The following is a 19,912-nucleotide window of genomic DNA, read 5'->3' as shown; positions in this document are numbered from 1 at the left end:
AGGGGAGTCCCCCAGTCTGGATACAGCCGGCGATAAAGTTCGATTCGCGCATCGACCCAGAGATTGAAGCTGCACTATTTCGGGCGCTTTCCATCAGAGGCCGTGCGCTTCCCGCGTCAAAGTGACGCTTGCCATTGCCGGACCACCAACAGAACTCCTTTCCAGCCATCTCCAGGCTGATCACACGCCACGACCTTTTCTCAAGCTTGCCAGCCCATACCATGCAGGAGTTCTGAAGTTCCGTGCTGGCGGAGTGGATCTGGGTGCGCTGGGGATGCCCGCTTGTCCGCATGCAGTTGGAATGCGCATGCTAAATAAAGCCAGACTCAGCCCGCGCGAGGGGTGCGGCTGAGTACCACCACCGTATTTGTCTTGCACGGTACACTTTCCCTTCCCCACTCCATTGTTTGGTAAGAGGTTGGTCGGCCATTACTTTCGTTTATACTCTCGTTCGCCGTTAGACCTACTTTGGAGATTCACGTTTCGCACCCAGGACTTAATCAGAAGATTCGCATAGAGGGGTAATAGTAAGATGATGGCACTCGAATCACCACAGCCGCTTTCGAGGAAGAAGTCGATATTCCGACGTTTCTCCAGACGAGAACGCGGCGATGCTCCTCCGTCGCCATTCCTCATGAGCGAGGGCCTACGATCACCGCATCTACAATCGTCAAATCCACAGTCGCCTAGAAGGCTACAACGCCGCCCATCACACCGACCGTTGAGCCTTCTTACACCGCCAGCGTCACCTACAGAGAAGAGTCCTATCGTAACTATCGATGCTTCGAAACCTCAACAACCCAAGATGGTCACACACATCCAGCGCATCGAGTTGCCAATATATCAACGCAACCGGAGCGAATTCACACCTCCACCCTCTCCAGAACCGCGGCGACGCATCCTTCCCAGCGCGCTACCTACCATGCCATTCCCCGGCAAGCCTCTCATAACGTCGTGGAATGTCTTCCTTCCACCATCACAAATATACTCGTTATATCTTGGGTATGCCCCACGGGACATGGACGACAAGTGGTACATCTACAGCGAGGGTCCTGATCAGGCTGGAAAGCTAAAGGTGCACTTCCATCGAAGTTGGACTGGCATGAAGGTCGCAGAACTGTTTGTGGTAATGGATACAAAAGGCGAGGGTGCTGGAAAGATTGTTGGCATCAAGTGGAATGGAGGTGAAGAGATGAACTGGATGAGCGAAGAAGAGGCCAAATACATGATACGGACGGCTTGCAGGTGGCAATTAGCCGTGGATTTGGAGAAATGAAGCCACGCGACGGCCAGGCCGAGAGCCTGTTTCTGTTCGGCGGCAAGATGTTTCCTCTTTCCTTTTCTTGACGCGCATTAGCCCGCGGCTTTCCTTCGATCCGTACCGTTTGGCGTCCCATGAAACGACGTTCCAAGCATTCTAATAAGATCTCTATACCCGTTGAGGGTATACAAACCTCTAATATCAAGCTTCTCTTTTCAAGTACCGCATTGGCGCGCGCCTCGTTCCCGTGATCGGTAGTCGTAGCGTGAGATGTTAACATACCATCGATCTGATAGGTTCCCCCACTGAGGGACTCTCAGCATCCGACCAAAAGTAAAACATGTCGATTCAACAATCCGATACCTTCTCTCTGAGGTCAAGCGTGTATACCGGTGGAGGTATCGTGGTGTTGGTGGTATGACTTCTTGCAGCAGCCTCGCGCAGGCTAATCAGGCCACCCTGCCATCGCGCCCTCCGGTTCCTATGGAGGCATACCCAGATCGTGTGATTGGATCGTGAGTGCAACCAACATGTGGCACATGAAGCACATTTTTCTTTTATCGCATTCTCGACTTTATCCTCTTCGCCTTCATTGCAAATGCCAGTGGCATGGTCCTTACAAAGTCTCAACATAACAATGACGGTGATGTGCCGTGTAACTAGGCTCGTGGGGTCCAGGAGCCGCCAACTGCACGCTTCCGAACATCTTTCGCGTCTTCCCTTCTTCGGTGCTACTGTTCCTCACCCACAATCCCTCCCCACACAATCCATGGCAGCGAGTGTACTACCGACAGAATTGAACCGTTCGGTCCGAAATGCAGTCCAACTTCACACCTTCCTCCAAATCTTCTTCTCCCCAGCCGCAGCGCCTGCCTGTTAATCCAAGACGGCACAAGGTCGACCCGTCGTTACGAAAGCGCGTCGTAAGAGCGTGAGTCAATTCCCAGCCTCATGTTTCGCATTGGTACTGGTTGTGGTTTCTTGGTACTACGGTGCCGATGGATGTCGCCCAGGCAATGAGCAAGCGCATACGTCAGCAGGGCTCATCGGCAGCATCAAGAACACGCGCATCGCTCAAGTCATGCACCGTGCAAACACCCGTCTAAAGCTCATCACTGACGTACGGCGCGTAGATGCAACGCGTGCAACGTTCGTCGAGTTCGGTGCTCGGGGGAGCAGCCGTGTCAACGATGCAGCAAAACCTCACGCGAATGCGAGTACCCAGCACCAGAATCAGATAAGCACTCTCTCAAAGACGAGCTCGAACGCTTGCGAGCGCGTTGTGCAGCACTCGAGACAGGGTTCAAAATCGCTGCACCTGAAGAGGCCGCCGAGATCATTGGACAGCTCGATCATGGCGGGCCAGGAACGCGTTCGACCGCGCCGACTTTTCTTTCCGTCTCAATGGAGCTCGATCAAGCCGACACGAACGATGGCCGCCTGCTTGTTGACCCTTCTGGTACCCCGAGATTCTTCGGTGAAACGTCTGGAGCGACGTTCCTGGATTACCTAAAGCAATTCATGCTTACGCTGGTTCCTCTGACTTTCCAGCCCGAGTCGGCGGATGGGTCTTCATTCGTTGCATCAATTGGGCGTTATCAGACATACGACTCGCGACCTATCCCCAATCCAAGCGTGGATCCGTTATGGCTTCCGGATCAGGACGACATGGCATTGATGCTTGCCCAACTGCGAGCCTACATCCAGGATGGCAATGGCGAGTTTCTGTCTGGCGGAATATACTGTAAGCTATGCGTGGATGTTCTACTGTGCTTTCACTAATCTTCACCCAGGGTGGGGCGATCTCACCCAGTTCCCCACGTCTGCGGCTCCTTCCGTCTTGCTGAGTGCAATGACGACAGACGACACTCACCGAGGCTTAGCCTTCTACCATGTCTGCTTCGCCCTAGCTACGTCTTTCGGTCATCAGTCTTCCCGACGCTCAGATCAGCATGCGGGAGAGGCGTACTTCAAGCGTGCGCGAAAGCTCCTCGGGAATCCATTAGATACCGTGCGGTTCACCCTGGATGATGTTCCTGTATTGACTCTTATGGGTTTCTATCTCATCGAGCTGAACCGCAGAGACGCAGCATACGTATATGTAAGAGAGACTGAAGCACTGCAAACAAGACACGCACTTACAATCGCCAGGTCAGTTTAGCGATTCACATTGCCATTATACATGGTGCATTCAGGTCTTGCAATGATGAAGCGAGTAAACGCACATTCTGGACTCTTTACATATTAGACAGATGGCTTTCTGTGCTGATGGGGCGCCCGCCAACTCTACTTGATGAAGCTATAAGGCTGCCTCTACCATGCGATGTGCCGTAAGTATCTTACACATGTAAATATGAGAGCGTCCGCTAAACTTCCCAGCTCAATGCCGCCATGTGCAGGTCTCCGAGCACACGTAGAGTTGTCGCGCATCTCGGGCTACATCGTCTGCGAGACGTTCAAGATCGCTCCACGACACTACCAACGAGGTTACTCGACCTTGAATGTAGACAAGGCTCTGGACCAACTCGAAAACTGGAAGCTCAACCTACCGCCGGTGCTAGCTATCGACGTTGACGCTGACCCCGCGGTTCTGTCCCTCCATCTAGCTTACAACCAACTCATCGTCCTCACGACTCGGCCCATCCTCCTGGCCGCTGTCAAGCAAGCCGTGGCTGAACGCTATATGAATGGCTCGTGGTCTGTGCAGCAACATGCACACAGCAAGTATGTTCAGGCCTGTCCAGAGGCCGCCCAGCGAAATTTGCTTTTAGCCAAGCGATTACGATCTACAAGGAAGCTGCTGCAAGCCGGTCTACACTTCGTGTTCAACGCAGCTGTTATCTTGATACTAGATCAGATTCTCCACTCTTCCAGCACTGCACCCACGGCTACCGCGCTTAACACTCCCGTGTACACCCTGGAGATAGACTTTGCGATGCGCACCTTCGAGGAGGAGTCACGAACCGGTACTAACTACCCCAGAGACTGTTACAAAGTCTTGCAAGATCTCAAAGCTCTCGTTGACCGCTACCTCTCCCATGGTCATGGCCACTTCGAGCAAAGCAACGACCCCGGTCTCGTCATCAACACTCCCGGGACGCAGTACAATGCGCAACGAGGCGCAGAACTTCAAGGAAACCCATTGAACACCACAGCTGGCACTGTGTACCAAGAGTTACGAACCTGGATGCAGAGTGACGGATTGAAGCTACATAACAGCTTACTCATTTGAAACAGACTTCATCCACCGGGAATGCTACCCGGACGAGTCATTAATCAGAAACCTTATTCTCCCCGCGGCGCCCTCTTATGCCCGCGGACTGTACAACCAATCACGCCACTGCAGTGACACTGATGAGGAAACGCCCGAAGGCAAGTAGTAGCTCTTACCACCTTGCTGGCTGCTGGGCCACCAAGGGCCGGTCGACGCTATAACCGATAAACGAGACAAGAACTTGGTAACGGCACGTGTAGTGCATAAAGTTCCTGCTTCGAGCTGCCGCGCGGCGAGGGCATAGGGAAGATCATTTCGAGAAGTTTCCATTACTCCGTATTATCGCGACGGCCATTCGATGACAGTAGACGATGTCATCATATCCAATTCAGCTTTGCCTCCACGAAAGCCCTTTTACCACTCTTGTCGAGATAAGCAACCATATGCAAAAACGGCGTTTGGCTCTCGCTCCGAGGTGTCATAGTCGAAACCCACCCGGCGAGCAGGGGTCGCACCTTGCGCGGTGGGCTCCGATTGGCCAAGCTTAGCCCGGCACGCTTCGATCTAGAGGCTCCTGCAGGCCAAGCTGTATAACCACCCTTTGATCGGACAAATTCAATGGGGTGAAAAGAAGCGGTAACATATCGACAATGGGTCACGGGAAGCCAAAGACTAGGGTCCTGGGAGCTGAAGAGCCTCACCAAAGCAATTACGTACATGTGAATGAGGAAAATGGTCAAGGGCGTTCTTTTACCTAGGGCAAGCTTGGCCACTTGATCGCGCGGAACTTGCCTTTACTATGGTTTCTACTACTAGAGAAGAAAGAGATCCTCTTATTTCCACTTGTGTTCGCAGCAGCAGCAGCAAATCCGCAGTCATGAGTTCCACGGTCAACTTGGGAAACCAAGCTCCAACAATGGCAGACGAGGAAGCCCCTGGTCCAGAGGAGCGTTGCATGTCCAGTCGCGTGAACCGAAAAATGGACATTGCACTTTTACCTTGCTTGTCCCTGTTGTACCTGTTCAATGGATTAGATCGATCGAATGTTGGGAATGCGGAGACGCAAGGTATGTTTTAGATCGATCAGCATCAACCCCATTATGCTGATCATACCCTACGAACACCCAAAGGAACGGTTCTCTCCTAACGTCTTACAATGCAGGGTTCACAAAAGACATCGGCGCAACTCCGGACGATCTCAACTTAGCAGTCTCGCTCTTCTTCGTCACATTCGTGTTACTCCAGCCTCCGTCGGCGGCGGTGGGGAGATGGCTGGGCGCAAAGCATTGGATTACTATCATAATGGCAAGTTCACAATACCATCATTTTTAACCTGGCATTTCTGATATTCAAGGATAGATCGGATGGGGCATCTTCACCCTAGCCCACGCCTTCATCCGCGGCCCCGGCCGCCTCATCGCCGTCCGCCTGATGATCGGAGCCTTCGAAGCAGGCTTCTACCCTACAGCCATCGCGTACCTCTCCACCTTCTACGGGCGCTACGACATGGCCGTCAGGATTGGTCTTTTCTACGGCCAATACGCTATTGCCGGCGCGTTTTCGGGGTCTATCGGTATGTTCACTTTGCCTTGTTCAGTAATCCCGTACTGTATGTCATGTATGCTAATACGAACTAAGCATTCGGTATCTTCCATCTCAACAACACTCGTCTGCATAACTGGCAGTACCTCTTCATCATCGAAGGTAGTCTGACCATCCTCATCGCCATACTCGCGTGGTTCTGGTTACCCGCCGGACCAGGTAGCGCATGGTTTCTCAGCCACGAAGAGCAAGTCTTCGCCGTTCAACGCATCATCAAGGATAATTCTGCGTGGACTTCGCATGATTTTGGAAGGGATGGCGTGGAGAGGGAGAGGTTGACAAGACGAGATGCGAGGGAGACGGCGACGGATTGGAAGTTGTGGTTCTTGCTGTTTTTTAATATCTGCGCGAGTGTGCCTAGTCAGGCCTTTTCGGTGTTTATGCCCATGGTGGTGCAGGGGTTGGGGTATTCGAGTTTGGACGCGAATTTGGTATGTTTTACACTCATACATATGCACTCTCCTCTTGACATGAAAGCTAACCAAAACAACGCTTAGATGTCCGTCCCCCCCTTCGTCTGCGGCGCAATCGGTCTCTACCTCTTCGCCCTATCATCCGACCACCGCAAAGAACGCGGCTACCACATCATAACCGGCATCTTCATCTCGCTCATCGGCCTGATAATCACCGTAACCGCCCCATCCCACTCCGCCCAATACGCCGGCCTGTGCATCCTGCTCTCAGGCTCCTACATCTCCGCGCCCCTAACCGTCGCCTGGCTCAGCGGCAACAACCCCGAGCCCGGAAAACGGTCGCTGGTCCTGGGCGTCAACGGCTTTGGTAATCTCGCTGGTGTGGTGGGCGCGCAGTTGTATCGGAAGAAGTATGCGCCGAGGTATCTGGTGCCGTTTTATGGTACGTTGGGGTTTGTGGTTGCGGCGTTGCTGGGGTATACGGCGTATAGGTTTATTCTTGTCGGGGTGAATAGGAGGAAAGTGGCGTGGAGGAGGGGGAAGAGCGTGCAGGCTGTTGAGGCGGAGAGGCTGGATGCGACGAGGTATGCGGATGCGAAGATGACGTTTTTGTACGGGCTTTGAGTGTGCATTTGTGCGAGATGGATGGGCCACAGTGATAATGTGGTGTTTGTAGATGGTGAGACTATATCTCGAATGGCGAATTAAGATTGTTGAACCTAATCTGATTGTCTAAAATCTTGTTATGCTCTAGCATATGTGGATAGTGTAGACTACACGTTCGAAAACTGTGCCAGAGTGTGAATCTTGATTCTGGTCGCAAATGCAGTGTCCTGTACTCCTTTCTATTCACACGAACGCCCACGATCCCTCCATTCCCGCATACACTCATGTCATACAATCCGTTAGAGCACGATTAAATTTCCAATCTTGACCCCTTGACTCCTAAAGTAATACCTTCGTCTCACACCTACTCCCGTTGCCCTCTTCAACAATGCCATCGTGTCCTCCCCTCCACCAACCATGATCATGGGAATGGGATTGGGTCGTAGTATGCCTGTGGGCGTGTATTGCACATCATCCAGGAGCGGCTGCACAGGGGGTTGCTGCGTCGCAGCATCGGTATCGGCAGTATACCTATCCTCATTGGGTTCGTGTTCAGGAAAACTGACAACAATGACGAGCTGGAGGGAAGAGGCGTCGGGTGGGTAAGCTGGGATGTTGTGCAGCTTAGTCGAAAAGGAGCAATCGCCTCTAGGGATTGCGATGATTTGATGATTCTTTGCGACCTCCAGCGGAAGACGGTCTGTGCAGAGAGTTGTGGAGTGGACGTAGATATTTGACCAGGTGAGTAGATTGTCTGGGCTGTATGCGATTTCTGGGTCTTTCGTGTCGGGCATGGGTGCTGCGCCGGGGCCGGTGGGAAGCGCGGCGGGGGAGAAGTGGCGTTTCAAGGTTTGCTCAGAAGGGTCTTGGGATTGAGATGCTGTGGATGTGGATGTGGGTAGTGGGGCGGAGAGGAGGGCTTGAAGCGATGAGAGGAAGGTGGCGAGGTATGACGGCTGGCTATCGAGTGCTTCGGGGTCTACTTCTAGATCGATCACGTCGGCGATGTCCATGTCGGATAGGTTGCTTGTTTCGCCGAGCGCATCACTGAGAAGGTCTGCCAGCGTTTTGGAGGATGCAGGTGCAGGCTGCGGCGGTACATCGATGACCAGGTCTAACGCATGCGAATCTCGTGTTCTTGTGAAGAATGGGTCAAGCGGATTGAAGTTGTCGATGGTCGAACGAGACATGAAGACCTTCTCATCACGGCCCAGAGCTATGTTGGAGATGGCATAGATGCGGAATTGCTCATCCAGGTCCAGCTGCTGTCGTACTGTACGTGGTTTGTCTTGCTCACGAACCATGCCAAGCCTCAGCCCACTCATGGAGTTGACCAAGATGCCTTCCTGCACTCTTTGGAGCGCACCTGTCAGCGATGTGCTTGGCATGTTGGGGAACGAAAGGTCAAAGGTAGTCCTGACAGCCAGCACTGAACTTGTAGCGTTGTGCGGGATGAGCTCGGGTGGTAAAGTCCATGGATAGTAAGTGTAGTTGGAAGGCGAACGTATGTCTGATAAAGAAATGCTGGGATGGTCGGCACTGAACTCGACGAGTGGCGACTCAAGCGTCTCGATGGTTGGCATAAGATGTAGTCTGGCAAGGCTTGCAGCATGCCAAACGTCGGTCCGAGCGGCTGTCGGAGAGATACTGAGAGGCAAGAGAGCTGGTGGAAGAGGGCATGTCTGAGGTACCTCTAGGATTGGATCAGGATCTGGCCGCGTCTTCTGAGTGGGACGGAGTCTCTTCGGAATGATCAACGGGTGCCCTTCGGTTGTGAACACAAACGGCGCGTCCCAGGTATTGAGCGGATGCGACGGGTCGAAAAGCAGAAAAAGGTATTTCGCAGTTTCACCAAGGAAGAAGCTCTCCATGCGATCGTTCAGTTCTCCAGTACGTACATCCTGCAGACCGGCCCAACCGCACTTAGTCCAGCAACGTCTTTTGATGTCGCGCAACGCCATTTCTCCTACGTAGAGATACCAAGGGTCTTTTGTAGCCTGATAGAGGTACCAGGTCGATTCAATCCACTCTGGTCGGCCGCCCCACCAACGAAGGCCATGCTCAATACTGCCAGTCGCAGTTGACCATCTCTCAGGCATTGCGGAATAGCGGGTCCAAAGAGCAGTGTAGAGCAGATGCGTCTCGATAGCCTCATCGAGCTTGCCGGCCATAGTCAAGAGCCCTTGATAGAATGCGCTCAGACTATCGACCCAAAATGCCCTGATCGCACCAGTGTATAGATCGACTTGGGCGTAGTGAGGATGTTGGTGTTGCGCTCCGCGATAAATTTGTCTCCGAATGCCATCGTGAGCGTCGAGCCAAGTAGCAAGAAATGCCTCGGGAGAATCAGTAGTCTCGCGTGTTTTGTCGAAAGGCAGTCCGGAAAGAAGAATATGCGACTTGAGGGCATACTCAAAGAAGCTGTCAATACCTGCTCCAATGCCCGTGTAAGAATTTACCCACTGCCCTGTCTCGGCGTCGATGCCGGCGCCAATAAGCCCAATGCTGCTTCTGCGGTGCCACACAGCCCAGAAGGCGTCTTTGGCCAATCTTTCGTACTTCGTATCACCGGTCAGTCGACTGAGGACAGAGAACTCCAGGACCAGACTCCCGGCGCCAGCGCTGCACGTCTCAGTAACTTCGGTCCCCTTATCGCTTGGGTCCCTGCCGCACTGGCCATGCTCGGCATCCATATTATTTGGCGATTTCGCATAGAAGGGTACTCCGTATCGAAGGTTGACTCGAGGGTACGGCAGGCCAGTTGGCGTGTTGAAGGCTGGCAGCAGTCGATCCGTAAGGTCTACAGCAAGCCGTAGAAGTTGTCCGTCGTAGACGAATCCATTGGGCCAGAACATCCCTTCACGACCGCCCTTCCTCTCTGTCCTTGCATCGTAACCTCGGATGGGCAAATCTCCGACTGCAAATTGATGTGCACTGAGCAGCCCACCAACGCCGCGAATGACCGTCTCAAAGACCTGCACTTTGCTGTCCAGATCGAAGCCCCTCGCTCTTGCCCCACGACCGCGAGGTCCTGACGAGCCATCTCCATAATTCTCTACCAATAACTTAACACCCTCTTGGAAGTCCTCTAACGGTCTGTTGGTACCGGCGGCATCGTTCTCGGGCGTGGAAGCAAGGATAGCGAGCGTCGACAAGCTGTCTATCAGTGTCAAAGAGTAGTTTCCGAGCACATCGTTGACCTCGATATGGGCGGGGTTATGGCGATCGCGAGTGAGGGGTGCGCAAGCGAGTGGTCGTAGTTCGTCTTCTGGGAAGGCATGTTCCATGTAGTTGTCGAAACCATGGTAGAAGATGTCGCGTGTCTCTTGTCTGCGGAATTAGCATGCATCGATAGCAAGATAAGACAACAGTATTACCTCAGTTCTACTATGGCTTCATCGGTCATGCCACAAGCGGGAGTCGTCCAGCAACCTATACATAGCAGGAGGATGCATAGTAGCTGAAAGGGTGCTCCTCCGGGCATTGGCGCATGTCGCCGCAGAGGCCTTCCAGTCAGTCGCATGGGCAAAGAAGTCCCTGTGAGGCGACATGTGACTCGAGTCTGTCAGCAGCGGGAGGCGACGAGGGCGTTGGTGTTTAAGCGGGGCCACATGTTCGGCGTTCCTGCTGGACTGGTGAAGCCACGATTGCCATACGACACGGCCGAATTTCTGGCGAGGGAGCAGCGTCATTGCGCCAAGCCCTGCTCCATCAATTATTTCATCGCAGGACCGTCGACACCACCGCCCCCATGTGCCCGGCCCATGTTTCCTAGAGGCGCCTTTTCTTCTTAATTTGTATTTTATCCCCCCTTCTATCGCCATGCTCCCCAGAACCGCCTTCCGCGCCCTGCGCATGCCGTCTGCACTGGCAGCGCCGCGCATCACACCCATAGCTTCCACCTCGCAATGGACGCGCACATATGCCAAGGTCGGCAAGCCAAAAGACAACACCTGGAAACCCTCAGATCCCATCAAGTTCGACGAGGCCAACAAAGCGCGGCCCAACCCGGTAAACCCTTCACAGCAGCCCGAGTTCGACACAGAATCAGCGCCTGAAAAGAACACAACACCCACACAGCCTTCAAGACCAGTGGAGAGCGCAACACAAGCCTCGAAAGATGCCGGAAAGGACTTTAAGATGTCGGAGCAGGAGGAGATGTCGGGGCCCAAGTCGCCCAACGAGAACACCGACCCCACCACCGAGAGCCCAGAGGCGCAACAACCGCAAAAACCACTACCAGACCTACGATATGGAATCCCCTCGACGTTCGCGGAGGAGCATGCTGAAGCCGATGGAAAGGCGAAACGAGACCCCAACGACCCCAATGAGCTCTACGAAGACCCGACACCAGGCGCTGCGGGAGGCCGAGAGGGTGGTAGTGGCGGCGAACTGCCCAAGTCCGCATATGAGACGAGCACCGATAGGCGGCGGAATCGTGTCGCCAATTGGTCCTACCTCGGTATGCTACTTTTCGGCACAACGGGCGCGCTCTTCATGGGCCGAAACTGGGAGGACGAAGAAGAGGAAGCCGCACACATCGATGCTCCGAATGGCTGGACGTTGGGCGGCATGTACGCCCGTGCGGCTGCCCGCATCAACGGACAGAAGGCATACTACACGGAGCCTACCTTCCAGAAGTTGCTACCAGACAAGGACAAGATCCCCGGAGGCGCCCCAGAACTTACTCTGGTACTCAGTTTGGAGGATCTCCTGTTGCACTCGGAATGGACCACAAAGCACGGCTACCGACTAGCAAAACGACCTGGTCTTGACTACTTCCTCCGATACCTCAGCTCGCAATACGAACTTGTCATCTTCACTTCTGTCAAGTCCATGGACGCCGACCCCATCATCCGCAAGCTCGACCCCTTCCGTCTCGTCATGTGGCCACTGTTCCGCGAGGCTACCCGCTTCGAGAAGGGCGAGTACATCAAGGTACGTCTGTCATCTATAGTACGAGATTCCTGCTAATCATCCCTAGGACCTCTCCTACCTCAACCGCGACCTCTCCAAAGTCATCATGATCGATACCGACCCCTCGCACGTCAAGCTCCAACCCGAAAATGCCATCATTCTGCCCAAGTGGAAGGGCGAGCCCGGCGACAAGGGCCTCGTAGCCCTGATCCCCTTCCTCGAATACCTTGCCATGATGTCTCAAACCGGTACACCAATCGACGTCCGCACCGTTCTCAAGTCGATGGAAGGCAAAGACATCCCGGTTGAGTACGCCCGCCGCGAGGCCAAACTCCGCGAACAATTCAAGCGCGACCTCGAGCAGCAGCAGAAGAAGACCAAGGGAAGTGCGGGCGGCATGTTCATGAAGAGTCTGGGACTCGACGGACCGAAACAAGGCATGGTTCTCGGTGACCAGAACATCAGCCAGGGAATGTCAGAGGGCAAGATGATGATCGACATGTACCGCGACTTCAACAAGCAAAACTACGTCCATCTGGACAAGCAAATCCGCGAAAACGGAGAGCAATGGCTCAAGGAGATGGCCGAAGAGGAGAAGAAGATGCAGGAAGCTCAGCTCAACGATATGAAGGCAGGCGCGTTCAGTTGGTTGGGTGCAGGTAACTCGGCACCTCAATCCGCGACTGTGCCTTCAGCAGCGAGTGCGCCAGAAGCAGCAGCTAGCCACCAAGAAGGAGTACCACCTACTCAGACACGGTAGAGGAGTTGCGGAATGTACGTTTAAGGATTTGAAAGATACCACGAAAAGATACTGTTCCACTCTGATGCGGATACGACAGGGGTAATTAACCCGGGAATGGGTGTCCTGGATATCTATTACATGTACTATATATGTTGAATACATGACATGATCATATACACTCATGTTTGCAGCCACCTTAGCCACCATCGTTGAGCATGGACACGAATGCTTCAGATCGGCCTAGTAAACCACCGCCGCAAGTATACGCGAGATCTGGACGCATGACTAACATTGCTTGAGCATTTGATTTGGGAGTGGAAGCAAAAACGAACAGCGATAAACTTCATCTTTCTTCCGTGCCTCGGCCCGCGGTGTTAACACCGGAGCTAAAGGTGGGGCAGATTCCTCCTCCGTCATGCATCTCCCAGCCGCCCGTACCACACTTCCCTAGAGCTACCTAAGCTCGATGACCGCGTGCCCTCGCTACCATGTTCCAGTTCACATCTCTCGTCACCAACCCCTTCGCATCCAAACCCAAATCCAAACCACCCCAAGATCCCCCTTCACCGCCTACGATGTCCGAAGACACTACCACCAACGCCACACCAACGCCATTCCCCTTCCTACGCTTGCCCCTAGAACTCCGCGAACAAATCTACTCCATCTACTTCACGCCCGCCGACCACCTCGTCCGCAGCGAAGAGCTAGAAGCGAAAGGCTTCTACGGCGGCGTCTACCAATGGGACTTCAACCTCTGGCTGGCGAACAAACAAATCTACGCAGAAGCGAAGACAGTATGGAGACGAGAAAACGTCTTTGTCAAGATTGCTACTCCTTGGCCGAGCGCGGGTATGTATCGCGTTTATCTAATGGCTACGGATGGTGTGCCAGAGCAATTGGAACTTACCGGTCGCCGAGGACGCCGTGAGCTTTTCCCTTGTCTTTCAGAGTTCATTTGGTGTGCATGGCTGATACCCTGACGTGGTAGTTCTAGTCAACCACATTTCCTCCGAGGGCCTTGTGCCGATTGTTTGCACGGATGCGCGCGCCGATGTGTTCAACGATTTCCATGCGGTAGTGCAGATTACCGCGCCGTTCCATGGCGAGGTTCCTGAGCATATGGTCGTTATGCTGGTGGACGATCTACCCCTCTTCACGAAGACTTGGTACTACAGTGCGTTGTCTTATCCTATGCTTAACGAGCGCCTATCTACTACGTTCGTTCTGCGGGATCCGTATGGCGAGAATGGCGAGGCAGTCATAGGGGAAGAACAGCAAGACTACAACATCCCCGTCCCTCTCCAACGCAAGCTCCTCCTCCCATTCGAACATGTCAAGGGCCTCAACAGCACTCACATCCATGGTTACTCCCCTGTCGTCCGCGAAGAACTTGCCAAGCTCCAAGCCATCCCAATACCCACACTCCGCGAATCCGTCGAAAACGCTACAGACCACATGTTAGCCGGCGACGTCCTCCTCGCCTCCGCCACACCCTCTCCAGACAACACCCTCACCACCGACGAAAAGCACATCGCCGCCCAACAAGCCCTCGATCTCTACAACAAAGCCTTCCACTCCATCCACATCCTCATCTCCGGCCGCACCCGCCGCGTCCTCGCCGATGACTTCTTCCACGAAGCCATAACCACGGGCCGTTACGCCGGCCAAACCGGCATAACCATCCGCGTCGTCCTGCGCCTCAAACTCGTCTCCCGCACCATCGCCGCGTACAACGCCCTCGGCCAGTACGCCGAAGCCGCCTTTTGGGGTTTCCGCAGCATAAAAATCTTGCAGGAGAGTCTCAACCCTGATTTCGAACACTTCCTCACGGAGTTTTTGGAGGGAAGTGATGTAGGTTGGATTTATGTGAGGGCTGGATTGGCGTTTTGGCAGATGGAGAGGGATAGGGAGGCTTGGATGGGGGAATGGATTGGGTATGCGGAGGAGCCGTTGGCGGGGAGTGAGCGGTTGTGGCAGGAGGCGAGGAGGTATGTTAAGAGTGCGGCAAGGGAGGGGGTCAGGAAGGAGTTGCAGGGGTATGGGGTGCCGGGGGTTTATCTCATGTTTGGCGACTTTAAGAGTAGGGGGGAGGCGGAGAGTATGGTTGCGGATGATGGTAGTAGTACGAGTGAGGAGTGAGGGAAGTTTCGTGTTGAAGATGAGTCTTAGAACTGATGTATTTGTCGCGATTCAAGGTACACTCAAGCGTGCTATGACATGTTGTGCACGTAGCGACTAACAAGCATAGCATGCGTGTGCGCGCGGGCAGCTCTACGTCTCTGGTGAATGCGAAAACCTCTTAATCAGTCAAACTACAGTTAAGATTGTATGCGTTGCGAGACGTGGACTGAACTAAATGTCATTGTGTTAAGAGCGGCATAGTATCAGACGATCGAGTCAACAGGAAGGGAGGTCTGATGGAAGGTAATGATTATTCATTAAGAAAACAGGAAGCAGTATATGCCCCTCTAAAACGCCGCCCAATGCAGGTATCATCATACACTCATCAACAACAACAATCGCCACATCCCATGCAAAACTCCACTCCATGCTCAAACCCCATGCGTCTAGTACTTCAGCTCAACAGGCTGAACCCTCCTCTTATGCATCTTCATCTTCGTCGCCTTGGTCGAGTTGCCGCCACCGCAGACTCCCTCGGGGATATCGAAACTGTTCGTGCGGCCGGTAGGAGCGTAGACCGCACCTTCACCAAGACCACGCTTTGCGAATCCGCTCCAGATCTCGCATACGTTCTCACCGCCTGTGAGCGCCTTGTCGGCGTCGACAATCGCGTCGCGAGCAGAGACGAAAGTGGGGTTGCAGGGCTGCAGCGCCATACCGTCCATGACGATCTTCATAGCGAGGTACTTGCCGTCAGACGGGATGCCCTTGCTGTCGAGCTTGGGGAGCCAGTCGTCGTTCTTGCCGTACTTGTCGATGAGGTTCCAGAGGACTTCGTAGAGCATGGATGCCCAGATGTTGCCGATGGGGTGGACTTTCTCGTAGAGATCGGCGTCGGAGTAGACCTGGGGGTTCTTGTTGAGATCGGTCGAGTAGAGGTAGTTTCTGATTCCGAGAGGACGTCCGCTGATCCAGTCGCCCATGGGGTACTCGGTCTTGCGGGTGTCGCCGGCCTTGAGGCGGATGGCGGTCGCGTAGAAGTCGCTCCAGCCTTCGCCCATGCCGCCGGATTCGAGCAGAGAAAGGCATCCGGCGTTCAGAGGACCACCGGTCAGACGGTTGGAAAGGCCGTGGGTGTACTCATGGATGACAACTCCGGCGTCGAAGCTGCTGTCGCGGTAGGGGGTTGTTGTGTTCCAGATGTACATGCGCATACGTGCGGGTTGGCCGTCAGGAGGTGTGGCGAAGTTGGCGTTGTTCTTGCCGGAGCCATCTTGAGCGTTCAGGTAGACGAAATCTTGACCGGCACCACCAGCGCCGTTGTTGTTGATCTCGAAGTTTCCGGCCTTTTCGTTGAAACCTAGCGTGTGCAGAACATCGTGGTACTTGTTGGCGGTGTAGAAGAGCTGGGTAATGGAGGCGTTGGCATATCCCATCCAGTCGGTGTCGTTGAGAGAGAACGGGTAGTCGAAGACCAGATCCTCGCTCTGGGGACGGGGAAGGTTGAGGAAACCGCTATTGACATTCTCCCAGTTGGTGTGGGCAATACCGTTGTTTCCACGGGTCGTCTTGAAAGTTTGCTTGCCATCGTTGTGGTAACCAAATTCACTAGCAGCGGGAGAGAAGTCATCCTCGACAAGCTTGCGGTCACCCTCAAATGGGTCGTTGATACCCCAGGGGCTAGAAGTTGTTAGATATAATCATATATAGTAGTCGTGGCTACTTACTAAACCTTGTACTCAGCATCGGCAGAGTAGTCAACAACGGCGTGCACCTTCTCGCCATCTTCCGCGTCGACGTAAGACAAGAGCCAGTTGCTCATGACATCAGTCTCAATTCTCCAGGTAAGAGCGAGCTTGCCCTCCTCATCTACGAGGTAGACAAGGCGTGCTTCTGGCTCGCTGACACATCCGGTAGTCTTCTTGATAGCGTAAGTCTCGGTAGCCTCCTTCGCCTCAGCGATAGCCTCCTCCGCAGAAACTGGGAGTCCAAGAACGTTGATAGCGGACTTGAGCGCATTGGCGGGTGCCGCGCTGTCACGTTTGCTCAGACTTGGCGGCGCTGGGATAGCACCCTTGTAGAATGAGTTTCCGAAAGAGAAAACATTGCCATCACGACCGACCTGTGGGGGTATTAGCACGATTGCCAACATAGAGAGTATACGGTTTTGAGAGGTTGTTGACTTACGTTGACATTGAAGTCCGCGGTATCGATGTCAAGACCGTTGGCGGTTTGCTTGAAGTAGAAGTGGGCTACTCCGTTGTCGCCGACGTACGAGTCCTTGACAAGACGGAAGGTAGCATCTGGGATCGTAGCCTTGACCAGGTCGGTAGCAACGTCCTCCGCACTAGCACGCTTCGTAAGTGTGTTGATGTTGGGATCAGCCACAACTTCGGCCACGTTCTTGTAGGCGGCAGCATGCTTCATGCGGTACGAGTCCAAGTCGACAGCGCGGCGAGTAAGTGTGCTGCGGCCTTGCCATGAAGCGTGGGGGTGGCCATAGACGCTGATGGCAGACAGCGATGCCAGCGACGCGAGAAGTACGGAACGCATCGTGGGAACGAGTGAAGTAGAAATGAGAGACTAGAGACAGGTGATGTGCTCAAAAGTAATGCTTTGAAACAGTATACCACTCCTCTTATACATGAACAGCTGCCTCGCCACATCTACCCCCCGAACGACTCTCCACACTCGGTCCTGACCCTTTTGAGAATACGGAGCGAATGGTTGATGCAACACCAGGCGCGTACGATTAGTAGGCCGTCCACGCGACAAGGGAACGATCACCGGCTGCCTTTCTCGGACTGGCTGCACGCGTAGTCGACCGGCGCGATGGTAGGAGACAGCAGAGCGGAGGCTTGGCGACACTGTGAAATAGGCAGGCAAGCTTCGGAGGCCCTGTTATATTGGTCTGGGCATTATATCGTGCATTGTGTGCCCGAGGCGACGATCCTGACCTTCCGGATAGAGCCATGGGCCGGGAGATCACGAATGTTTCATGCGTTCACATGGAGAAGGCAAAAGTACCTTTGCGGTATCGGACGACAACGGCGGCGGAGCCCCTGAAGTAGCGTGCCGTCGCCTTGCCCGTGAGGAGGAAGGGAATACGCGTCGCTACTTTTGTTTTGCCTGCAGGAACCCGTAGGAAGCGGCTATTGCAGACTGCCAACGAACACGAGAATGTACCGGCAGCAGACTTGTCTCGCAGCGAGGTCCTCTGACTCCGGATAGGCGCATGACGAAAGGACTAATTAGACACTTCGGTGTAGCCGCAGCTGTAGTGGAAAAGATAGTCAGGCTGGGCGCATTGGTCGCCTGCCTCTTTCGCTGTAGCGGGTCCGTGTTGTGGCTTTCGAGGCCCGCTCCGTGGAATTACGATCGCTGCCCAGAGGCGATCGAGCGTGCAACATAACGGCGCATGTGGCTGCGACGAAGACGCAGGGTATTGCGGGAGCCTTCTCGAGATGGCGAAATGCAGTTGAGGAGTTATGGTTGGAGGAAGTAAGCACGAGATGAAGCATGCCAAGGGAGCTATTTTAGTGTAGGGCCCCTTATCTCCACGATAAGAATGACTCTCCACCTGCACGATTCAATATCTCGACTGCGACGAATGAGGAGAAACTCAAGAGAGGCCCTACTTTTGCGCAAGAGATGTAGCCTAGAGAGTTGCGCCATCGTTATCTCAGGACCTCTCAACGCTGTCTGCCTCGACTGCGCAGGCGCACCCCACGCGCCATGTGCGCGTGTCTTCAGTGATAGGCGAAAACGGCACGAGTCGTCCGCCCTTCCATCTCTCAAGCTCGAGCCTGACGAGTCTCTTCGCATAACTTCTGTTGTGGGCTTTGTGAACGATGTCATCTCCTATACGAGCCCAATCATCCTCCTCGACCGCTCCGGTGGACCCCATGTATTCTCGACTTCACCCAAAAACTTACACGCACCAACCAATCTATACCTATCCCAATTATACCTATCTCTCACAACATCCTCCGGTTCTCCAGATTCAGCCAACGGTCTTAGTACAAATGCGATTACTGATCCCTCGAAACTCCATATCTCATCCCCTTGCCTCACACGATTGGAACACTTCCCAATCCTTCCTTGATCAGTGCTGAAGACCGCGTATTGCTCTTGAATTTCCGTACGAGCATCCGTATCACGTCTGCATCTTTCGTCCGGTTCAAAAATGTTGCTTTGCAGAAATTCGGAAACGTGACGAGACGTCTCCGGGTTAGACATGTGTCCAAACTCGTAGTAGTCTTTTGGGGCGATGAATCGAGTGATGGTTTCCCCTTGACTTTCGCCCCAGAGACGGAGAATGTGGAGTCTGTCCGTACTCTTGTTGTCAATGTTTTCCTGTTCTTGAACACCGAGAATGTCGCTTGAACACGGGAGCCGTGGCATCGGTTTGCGGAAGTCGAGGCTCCAGGAGGGTAGGTTGTGTCCGTTTTGCTGGTGGCCCATTCCTACTGCACAACAGAGAAGGCTGACGGACCACTTCCTCTCTAGTAGTAATCTAGTAACATCTGCGTAGAGTTCCCGTGTAGTCAGAATGTAGTCTGGTTTTATCCATGTCTGATCAATTGCCGGAATTAGACTACGAAGCCCATAGATGTGATCCCGTGGATCGCTGGCGTTCCTGTAACTAGCGAATTGTAACGCTCGTAAGAGCTCCATGGTGCTTGCTACACCCACTGTGGGCGTCTGAAGGGGCTCGTATCTTCGCATACATATCTCCTGGGCGCGATATGAGGCTTCCTCAATCATTGCCGGACAAGGTACTGCCTGTGGGTCTGGCGCCGTACAGTCTCTAAGGACGCTACCCAGCGAGAGCAGAGGAATTTGATGGCGGCCGAAGAGACAGATGGGATCGACTCGTGAGAGCGCGATTTCTTGTACGATCCACACTCTGGACCAGTAGTCGTGGGTAGTTAGCCATGTGAGCATAGATGTGGCTGTTTTTTTATGCTGGTGCAGGCGATCCAGATCGTCGGAATTGTTGGGTAAGCGTGTTGGCCTCATAACCCGGACTGCGT

At 53.9% G+C, this 19,912-nt stretch overlaps 7 protein-coding genes across 7 annotated transcripts; 5 read left to right on the top strand and 2 right to left on the bottom strand.

Moving 5' to 3' along the window:
- Positions 1–532: 532 nt before the first annotated feature.
- On the top strand, positions 533–1,276 carry J4E79_005891 (uncharacterized protein; the record flags this gene model as incomplete). Its single annotated transcript, XM_049354768.1, has 1 exon — positions 533–1,276. The coding sequence occupies one exon, from the start codon at positions 533–535 to the stop codon at positions 1,274–1,276; it is 744 nt and encodes a 247-aa protein (XP_049210891.1).
- Positions 1,277–2,076: 800 nt separating this feature from the next.
- Positions 2,077–4,493, top strand: J4E79_005890 (uncharacterized protein; the record flags this gene model as incomplete). The annotated part of the gene is made up of 5 exons (XM_049354767.1): positions 2,077–2,192; positions 2,395–3,005; positions 3,055–3,362; positions 3,413–3,591; positions 3,641–4,493. 5 exons carry the CDS (start codon positions 2,077–2,079, stop codon positions 4,491–4,493), a joined length of 2,067 nt encoding a protein of 688 aa, XP_049210890.1.
- Positions 4,494–5,391: 898 nt separating this feature from the next.
- J4E79_005889 (uncharacterized protein) lies at positions 5,392–7,114 on the top strand (the record flags this gene model as incomplete). The annotated part of the gene is made up of 5 exons (XM_049354766.1): positions 5,392–5,542; positions 5,638–5,780; positions 5,835–6,048; positions 6,114–6,508; positions 6,575–7,114. 5 exons carry the CDS (start codon positions 5,392–5,394, stop codon positions 7,112–7,114), a joined length of 1,443 nt encoding a protein of 480 aa, XP_049210889.1.
- A 149-nt stretch (positions 7,115–7,263) lies between these two features.
- On the bottom strand, positions 7,264–10,502 carry J4E79_005888 (uncharacterized protein; the record flags this gene model as incomplete). Its single annotated transcript, XM_049354765.1, has 3 exons — positions 7,264–7,323; positions 7,465–10,426; positions 10,474–10,502. The coding sequence occupies 3 exons, from the start codon at positions 10,500–10,502 to the stop codon at positions 7,264–7,266; spliced, it is 3,051 nt and encodes a 1,016-aa protein (XP_049210888.1).
- Positions 10,503–10,918: 416 nt separating this feature from the next.
- Positions 10,919–12,773, top strand: J4E79_005887 (uncharacterized protein; the record flags this gene model as incomplete). The annotated part of the gene is made up of 2 exons (XM_049354764.1): positions 10,919–12,034; positions 12,081–12,773. 2 exons carry the CDS (start codon positions 10,919–10,921, stop codon positions 12,771–12,773), a joined length of 1,809 nt encoding a protein of 602 aa, XP_049210887.1.
- A 470-nt stretch (positions 12,774–13,243) lies between these two features.
- Positions 13,244–14,894, top strand: J4E79_005886 (uncharacterized protein; the record flags this gene model as incomplete). The annotated part of the gene is made up of 2 exons (XM_049354763.1): positions 13,244–13,679; positions 13,750–14,894. 2 exons carry the CDS (start codon positions 13,244–13,246, stop codon positions 14,892–14,894), a joined length of 1,581 nt encoding a protein of 526 aa, XP_049210886.1.
- Positions 14,895–15,322: 428 nt separating this feature from the next.
- J4E79_005885 (uncharacterized protein) lies at positions 15,323–17,429 on the bottom strand (the record flags this gene model as incomplete). Its single annotated transcript, XM_049354762.1, has 3 exons — positions 15,323–16,556; positions 16,604–16,998; positions 17,064–17,429. 3 exons carry the CDS (start codon positions 17,427–17,429, stop codon positions 15,323–15,325), a joined length of 1,995 nt encoding a protein of 664 aa, XP_049210885.1.
- Between the last annotated feature and the right edge of the window lie 2,483 nt (positions 17,430–19,912).

Source organism: Alternaria viburni (assembly GCF_023758015.1).
Source record: "Alternaria viburni strain BMP 2772 chromosome Unknown scaffold_11, whole genome shotgun sequence".
NCBI classification, from domain to species: domain Eukaryota; kingdom Fungi; phylum Ascomycota; class Dothideomycetes; order Pleosporales; family Pleosporaceae; genus Alternaria; species Alternaria viburni.
The sequence above is the reverse complement of the archived record's forward strand: the minus strand, read 5'-3'. Positions and strand labels throughout refer to the sequence as shown.